The sequence below is a fragment of the Doryrhamphus excisus genome, chromosome 12 (genome assembly GCF_030265055.1).
Source record: "Doryrhamphus excisus isolate RoL2022-K1 chromosome 12, RoL_Dexc_1.0, whole genome shotgun sequence".
Classification (NCBI taxonomy): Eukaryota; Metazoa; Chordata; class Actinopteri; order Syngnathiformes; family Syngnathidae; genus Doryrhamphus; species Doryrhamphus excisus.
In genome coordinates this window covers 39717-48373 of record NC_080477.1, presented here as the reverse complement: position 1 = coordinate 48373, position 8657 = coordinate 39717, and the positions used below count along the sequence as shown (strand labels likewise).

General features: G+C 43.5%; 2 protein-coding genes across 4 annotated transcripts; both read left to right on the top strand.

Moving 5' to 3' along the window:
- The first annotated feature begins 174 nt into the window (after positions 1 to 174).
- On the top strand, positions 175 to 4384 carry LOC131139190 (gastrula zinc finger protein XlCGF62.1-like). 3 transcript variants are annotated; one of them, XM_058088533.1, is made up of 3 exons: positions 175 to 530; positions 1305 to 2000; positions 3153 to 4384. In XM_058088533.1, exons 1-3 carry the CDS (start codon positions 422 to 424, stop codon positions 3245 to 3247), a joined length of 900 nt encoding a protein of 299 aa, XP_057944516.1. In that variant the 5' UTR covers positions 175 to 421; the 3' UTR covers positions 3248 to 4384. The 3 variants fall into 3 exon arrangements, with proteins under 3 accessions (XP_057944516.1, XP_057944515.1, XP_057944517.1); XM_058088532.1 differs by lacking the exon at positions 3153 to 4384 and having other exon boundaries at positions 1305 to 2303; XM_058088534.1 differs by lacking the exons at positions 175 to 530; positions 1305 to 2000 and adding an exon at positions 2613 to 3024.
- A 1061-nt stretch (positions 4385 to 5445) lies between these two features.
- LOC131139525 (gastrula zinc finger protein XlCGF57.1-like) lies at positions 5446 to 8077 on the top strand. Its single transcript, XM_058089214.1, has 2 exons — positions 5446 to 5951; positions 6655 to 8077. Exons 1-2 carry the CDS (start codon positions 5738 to 5740, stop codon positions 7773 to 7775), a joined length of 1335 nt encoding a protein of 444 aa, XP_057945197.1. The 5' UTR covers positions 5446 to 5737; the 3' UTR covers positions 7776 to 8077.
- The last annotated feature ends 580 nt before the right edge of the window (positions 8078 to 8657 follow it).

Here is an 8657-nt window from a genome sequence, read left to right as displayed (position 1 = left end):
AAAGAAAAACGAAAGTATTACATTTAATAAAAAAAAGAAAATTTTATAATTGCAAATAGGACATTTCACATTTCCATAAGATGTAGGTCAAGAGTGTAATGACATCTCCTCGCCCGAGGAGGCAGTAATGCAAGAATGAACGAGCTGTGTCCTGTCTGCCGGAAATGTAAAAATATAAAGGAAAACAGCATTGGACGAGTGCAGAACTGCTAAATCCGCGCTGTTGTCGTCATTGCTGCGTAAAATATTAACTCCGTACATATTTCTACCACATTACAAAATACATATCGCAGTTATTTGCCTCTGTTCCCGTTGAGGCTTCTCGGACGAGTTAGCTTTCCGGCTACTGACAAAGAAACGCGGAAGCTATCAACACGGCGCTAAACGGAGATCAATGTTGTGATTGTGTGACAGTGAGAGGATGATTGCGGAGTACGAAGAGGAACTTTCTGGAACAGAACGGGAGAACGCGCGACAAGGTCGACTCCTGGACGCTGTTTTCAAGAACCATCAGCTTGTGTTGCATAGAGGTTCGTTTTATATTTTACACTCGTTTTACACTAGCCGATTCACTTTAAAGTGAATCACACTGGTTTCATATTATGGTTGGAAGAATGTCATAGTAGAATCCATGTATAATATTATATCATATATATATATATAATTATATAATTATATCATATATAATATTACTACAAGTCAGGGGTAATGAAAGAAGAATGAAATAAATGCAGTTCTTCACGTAGAAGCATAATGTAGTGGCTATTTGTCCTTCAAAAAATGAACGTAACCCTAAACTATAATCAAAAGGCCACTGATGCACCACGGTTGTGTTTTACGCAGGCAAAAGAGTCATTGTCCAAACAATCTTGTTCCGTTTCTTCGTATTTCCTTTTATTACCAAGCAAGCAAACAAACAAAAAAGGAACAAGGGCCTTGTCTCCTGCTGCCTCTCTTGCGCTGGTACAAAAACCATAGGCCCACCCCGGTGCATGCTGGTCCTGTGAGCACTGCCTACCTAAATATATTGCAGGTGCCCAGGGTGTTATCCAATGAAATAAACCCATGAATGAACTATTAATTAAGCCCAACAAAATATGATAGATAAACAAATAAATAACAAGATAAAAATATTATCAAATAATCCAAACAAAACAACAACAACAACAAAAAATAAATCAACAGATATTAGAAACCTAGGAACACACTAATAAATAGCTCCTACACATAAAATGTTTCATTCATGTCATTTTAATATAATGGAGGACTTGTGAAGCATATGTTTGTCGTCTTGTGTCCTGCAGTTGTCAGTGAGGAACACAAGGAGGCCCAGCCCGCCCACATCAAAGAGGAAGAGGAGGAACACGGCATCAGCCAGAAAGGGGAGCAGCTTGAAGGACCGGAGGAGGCTGACATCACTGATTTTCCGCTGAATCGTGTCATTGTGAAGAGCGAAGATGAGGAAGCTGAAGGAGGATCACAAGCAGACAGCCTCTTTGCTCCGCTATCAGATAGTGACGACACGGCGTCTCCTGACACTGATGATGAGGACTCCAAGGCTGATGTGACGTGTCCCATTGACACCACGCACTTGAAATGCTCTCAGTGTGGCAAAATTTTTAGCAGCAAGGCAAATCTGAGAAGACACACAATGATCCACACAGGTGAAAAACCATTCATGTGCTCAGTTTGCGGTCAAAGATTCTCCCAGAAGACCACGATGATCACTCACACGCGAACGCACACCGGAGAAAAGCCTTTCTCCTGCTCGGTGTGCAACAAAAGCTTTAGTGATTATTCAACATTGACTAAACACCAGAGAACGCACACGGGGGACAAACCCTTTTCATGCTCATTTTGCGGTAAAAGATTCTCCCAGAAGGCCACCATGAGAACACACACAAGAACGCACACCGGAGAGAAAACATATTCCTGCTCGGTGTGCAAAACCAGTTTTAACGTCCGGTCCACTCTGGTTCAGCACATGAGAAGACACACCGGTGAGAAACCATTTTCCTGCTCGGTGTGCAACAAAAGTTTTGGTCATCCTGCAGCACTGGCGAGGCATGCAAGAACACACACTGGGAAGAAAGTGTTGAATTGCAGTGTGTGTGATGAACGATTCTTCTTTAAGTACCAGGTTAACAGTCACAAGTGTCCCGGTGAGAACAGCAGCAGTAAATGAAGCTGCAGGACTTGAAACCACCTCAGAAGGTTTGACCGTGGTGAACTGAACTAGTGTTTATGTGATGCAAAATAAAATGAAAATCCGCAAACTGGATAACATTCAATATCTGGCGTGATGGTTTCAGCTTTACATCACATTATTGGGTCATTTGTTAACACTCGTGATTGATGTTTGAAGAAGACTGGAAAATAGGCGGTACAACACACCGTGGTATATAGTCCATGTTACTCTTGAGGAAAGAGTTAAGAAAGAAAAAGATTCAAACTTTCAAAATGATACAACCGTGACTTGTGATTAAGCTGCACAGAGAAAGCCCAGGCCATCCTGCATTTCCTGATATTGCTCGTAGAAAATACAAAGTTAAAGCGTGTAATGACAACTCCTCGCCTCAAGGAGGCGCTAATGCTAGGCTGTAGTAGCTATGTCTCCTCTGCCGGAAGTAGATTTTAAAGGAAACGCTCTTTCCGAAGACGACGTAATTATTTAGTTCATATGTTTTGAGTTTTTTTGTTAGTTTTTTTATTCTGTAAATGCACCTATCGCGTACAGGGGTAGATGTCGTTAGTTTATTATGTGTGAATCATGAGTGCTTCGTCGGGATGAGCTTCAAGAGCTAGCTTAGCTTGCCAGCAGCTAACAAAGAGACCCGGATGTTTGGGACACATCCCTCAGTCCACATTTTGGCAGTGAATCACAAATGCTGAGAGCGTTGTCCAATCCCCGGCGAACTGCAATGTGAATGCAACTGAAATATTTGTAGTGTTTGACAAAAAAAGACGGCAGGAGGATCATTGTCGGGAAAAAAGAGGACAACGAGTGACAGCTCCGCGGAATAGGTTTGTTTATGTCTTGACTACTCGCTTTCCGCTTATTACTAGCACTTTTCTTAAAGAAATGTATTCTCATGAGGGTGCTTTGTTTTTCTAATTGCTATCGTTTGATCGTGTTATTCTTTTGTTGTTAGAGGACGTCGTACACAGCCACGCAAACCATGGAGGACACTGGGATCAGCTTCTGCTGCAGGGTGAAGCAGGAAGAGCCAGCGACCCCCTTCATTAAAGAGGAACATTCAGAGCGCCCCCACATTAAAGAGGAAGAGGAGGAACACAGCATCAGTCCGGATGGAGATCATTTTGCAGGACTGGAGGAGTTCCCAGGTATTCGTGTAATTGTGAAGAGTGAAGATGAAGAAGAAGCAGCCGCTGGAGACCACCGTGGAGTATCACAAGCAGACAGCCTCTTAGCGCCGCTATCAGACAGCGACGACACAACGTCACACTCCCCTGACACTGACGATGATGACTGTAAAGCTGATATGACACGTCACACTGACAGCGCACGCTGGCAATGCTCTCAGTGCGACAAAACGTTTCCCACCAAGTCACATTTAAACAGACACGTGAAGATCCACACGGATGAGAAACTATTCATCTGCTCAGTCTGCGGCAAAGGATTCTCTCAAAGGGGATATTTGAAAAGACACACCAGAACACACACAGAGAAACGTTTCAGCTGCTCACTGTGCGACAAGAGATTTGCGTCAATGTACCGCTTGAAAGTACACATCAGAGCGCACACCGGAGAGAAACCGTTCATCTGCTCAGTGTGTCACAAAACGTTCTCATCGGTGGACCCGTTGAAAAGACACATGAGAACACACACCGGGGAGAAGCCCTTTATCTGTATCGTGTGTCATAAAAGGTTCTCCATAAAAGGAGATTTGAAAAGACACATGAGGACACACACCGGTGAGACGCTGTTCAGTTGCAGCGTTTGTAGCAAAAGGTTCTCAAGGAAGGATCAGGTTAACAGGCACAAGTGTGCTGGTGAGAACAGCAACAGTAAATGAAAGTTGGAAGCTGGGGAAACATTGATGTCAGGGCTGTGCATAGCGTGGCATGTTCTACAGCATACCCGTTTTCCCGTATCCTTTTCTCTTTCCCATTTAAATAGCTTCCATTCATCACCTCCCCCACAAAGCTGAAAGCAGGCTGACTCACATTCAACTGATTTTAGTGTGTTTAATGGATTGGAATGTTAGAATGTACGTTTTTATATATGCGGCCCTCAGTGGAAAACGTTTGGAACCCCCCGTTTTTATGTGATGCATGTCTGTCAGCATCACATGTAGTCAAGTGTGGTTCCGTGTGCCAAAAAGTGTACGTAAACTTCATTAAAAAAGTCAAAATGTGAAAATGTGAATTGTCTTGTGCTTTTTTCTGCATCTTAACTTCTTTTTAGGCGGTGTGCACAGCCGAACCTAAACCATCGCACCCTAGTGAGATAATTGTATTTATTCACTTTGTGCGATTATTATGTCTATCTTGCATAGGCAATCATGAGACACAGCATTTTTTTTTTTTTACCCAAAAATGTTAATGTTTTGTCTTTCTACAGGACATAAATGAGTGTGCACACAATTGTGAAGTGAAATTACAACATCACTTATTTATTTCCTACATTCAGGTTAAGTATAATTTAAAATATAAGGACAAATCTGTAATATTTTGTTAGCTCACAGACGTTGGACTTTGCACCAACTTTGTTTACAATCATCGGAATGTGTTGCTAACGCTAGCAAACTAAGCTAGCCCGAGAAGCTTCGAAATTATTGTCAGGCTACACCCTGACACCGTCTATGAATACATTTTACGAGTTCATATGACCGAAATAAGTACCAATTAATAATATGTGGCAGATACAAAAAGGGGCCGTGATATTGGTGTTATTGGTGTTATTGATATTGTGTTATTGTTCCGAGTTTGTTACTTGTTGCTGCTGAGGTACGCCCCTTTCCGGTCGCCTCGTGACAAATTCCGAGTTTGGCTTAAAATACTGTAAGAATGCCACTTCCAAGTTTGACTTTGCTTTTTCTCCGCATCGCGATGTATTGATAACTTCGCAGCTATCTCGAGTAGCTTCAAAATTCACTAGAACCAATGCGATGCAGAAAATAAATACCACGAACACGCATGTAAAAAGTTATCAACGTGTTTACTTCCGGCCGGAGTATATTTTAGCCGTAGTGCCACCCTCAGGTGGGGAGGAGTCATTACTCTCCTGATCTTCAATCTTCAGGTATAGCGCAGATATTTTCAGGACATATAAACGTACTTTTTTCTCTTCTAATCACATCTTCAATCATTTTAACAGAGGTTGTTTACAGCGTCACTCTAATCATTTTCTTTCATTGTGTAATGACACTTCCCCACCCGAGGGAGGCAGTAATTCGCTAATCTACGAACCCCAACCCTAAACTGCCCTCGGCTACCGGAAGTCACATAAAATGAAATGGGGAAAAGTTAGAAAGGTGGTGTAAATAATTCGGCGTTCTTTCGCTCCTTACAAACTCGTTCCGTCCCCGTTCTGTACGTTTTAATGTTACGTAGCATAGTCAACATTTTAAATTCTTGTGTGGATAAATTCGTCTCTGTGTCACTTTGAAGCTTCCTGGGCAAGCCGAAGCCTTGCTACCTGCTAACAAAAGAGACGCGGATGTTTGCGACACATCGCTAAGTTGAGGTCAAGTGTCCGTGTGATTGTGTGAAGATGTGCAAAGTACAATTGCTGAGAGCCTTGGTGGATCGGCACCTAACTGCTGCTGTTGAAGAAATATTTCTAGCGATACAAGGAACGATATCAGCCTACGAGGATGAGCTTTCTCGAACGGCGGAGGCACTTTCTCGATCAAAAGAGGAGAACGAGCGACAACGTCAACTCCTGGACGCTCTTTTACAACCCCAAGTTGAGCTGGAAAGAGCAGGTTTGTGCAATTCACTTTGAGGAAGCCACCTTGTCGCTCGAACTTTGAAAGCGTCCGCAAGCGAATCAAGAGGAGGGGAGGGGCCTCAGATTGACGTGCTTTGATGTCATCTGGACCAGTCAAGATGGTGCATGACATGCTGCTTGAATCTTTGCATGGATAGCATGTAACACCAGATAGGTTTTATCCATTTATTTTATAGATTGCTAATGTTGACATGTTAGCAATGCTAACATTGGCATGCAAATACAGCATAATAGTGCCTATATGTATGTGTCGAGTTATAAAAATGCTAATATGTTAATGTTGGCATGATAGCAATGATAACATTAGCATGCTAACATTGAGTATGATAGTGCCAAGTCTTTATATGTGTCTACCTATGAAAATGACTACAAATGCTAATAATGCTAACACCTAGCATGTACCACGCAATGTACTGGGATGTACAGTATGGGAGCAGATACGCAATGTGGCTTGTGTTGACTTTCACTTTGTTCACGGGAGAATGAACAACAGCCCGTAAAACGTGTAGTCAATTGACGACACGCTAAGCTTATCTATGATCGCTCCTTCCACGTTCTGGCATTTTTGTTGACATGCTCGCATGGCTGGCGGCGTCTGGCGAGCTGGTTTTTGTCAGACATGCTACAAGCTACGATCGTCGTCACAGCTCACACTGTGTACGTCTTATTTTCTCCAGACCTCTCGCAGTTGCCGACCAGTGAAGAAGAGTGGCAGGAGCGGAGCCCCCGGGTGAAGGAAGAGCAGCTGCAGCCCGCCCACATTAAAGAGGAGGCGCTGGTACACGGCATCAGTGAGGAGGGATATCATCTTGAAGGGCTGAAGGACGCTGATATCACCAGTTTGCCACCGACTGGTGTCCCTGTGAAGATCGACGACGATGAAGCTAAAGGCCGAAGTGAGAAGAAGACAGAGGTGGAGCCTTCAAGCAGCAGCTCAACGCAACTTGTCACAAGAGAAGCTGATGGAGACCACCGTGGAGGCTCACATGAAGACAGCCTCGTCGCTCCGCTATCAGATTGTAATGACGCAATGTCACACCCTCTCGACACGGACGATAAAGACTCTCGAGCTGATATGACACGTCACACATGCTCCCAGTGTGACAAAACTTTTGTCTCCGAGAAGTCTCTGAAAGAACACTTTATTCTGTGTCAGTCAATAGAGAAACCATTCGTGTGCACATTGTGCGATAGAAAATACTCCCGGGAGGATTCTTTGACAGCACATGCACAAACACACACCAGAGAGAAACCGTTTTCCTGCCGTGTGTGCAACACCCGATTTGGTCATCGCTCGGGATTGCATTATCACATGAGAAAGCACACAGGAGAGAAACCTTTTGCTTGCTCACTGTGTGACCAAAGATTTTCCCGAAGGGAATGTTTGCGCACACACACGAAAACGCACACTAATGGTAAAGGCAAACCCAAAACCTGCCCGGTCTGCGAAAAAGGTTTCCGTGATGACTCATCCTTGCTGGTACACATGAGGGTTCACACGGCGGCGGATCCGTTGATGTGCTTAGTATGTGGTATAAGATGCTCTACCAAGAGCATTTTGAGGAATCACACAAAGATGCACCCCGGGGTAAAAAAATTTTCTTGCTCATTCTGTGAAAAAAAGTTTGTTCGAAAGGAATCTTTGATAGCACACACGAGGTTGCACATTGGAGAGAAACCATTTTCCTGTTCAATCTGCAACACCAGTTTTACCTATCATTCGTCACTGACCAATCACTTGCGATTACACGCCATTAAGGGTGCTTTCCTTGGTAAGGGTGCGCAGGAGTCGCATTAATGGCCGTGTTATAGAATAGATAACCTGTTTGCAAGCTCCTAAATACATTTTTGAACATTATTAGAGTCGTCTAGACATGAAATGACACCGCTATAGTCACCTTTCCACTCAAAGTAGTACATGTAATCAGTGCCAATAAGCCAATTATTGGTGGCCGACAGGAGGTTAGGCCGGGGTTTAGAGTTGAGTTTTAGCTTGTTGTGGTCTGCGGCTGCAACAGTAACCCGTGTTATTTGTATGGTTATTATTATTGTGCCTGTTGTGAGATATCTCAAAGCTCCAATAAAAGCCTGTTGTCTGGTGCTTGTCTCACTGAGCAATTACTGACACCTAGTGACCAATGGAGATTACTACATTCAGACGTTGAATGGCGGTGGTAATGTCCTAGACCAGGGGTGCTCATTAAGTCGATCGCGAGCTACCGGTCGATCGCGGAGGTGGTACTGGTCGATCGCTGGTCGATCGCGGCGTGACATTAAAAAAATATCATCCCAGCATCAATGCCGTCACTTGATTGATATACAGGGCAGCCATTCAGATGACAACTGAATGTTGCCCTTCGGGCGACCAATCAAATCAAACAACGTCTCTAAGTGCAGCAGAACTTACAATGTCAGCCTATCATCCATCCCCGTTACTTGATTGACATACAGGACAACCAGTCAGATGACAACTGAATTTTAACCTTTAGGTCACCGCTCATGCGTAAACAACGATGCAAAGTGCTAAGCTAGTCGGCAGATTGCGAGATTTTAAGCCCTCGCTAAAGTTTATGGTCACTAAAATGAGTGAAGGAGCTGGACCAAGTAAAAAGGCAAAAAACATATCACTTCCATACGGATATGGAATATTATACGGATATTATGATACGGATATTATCCA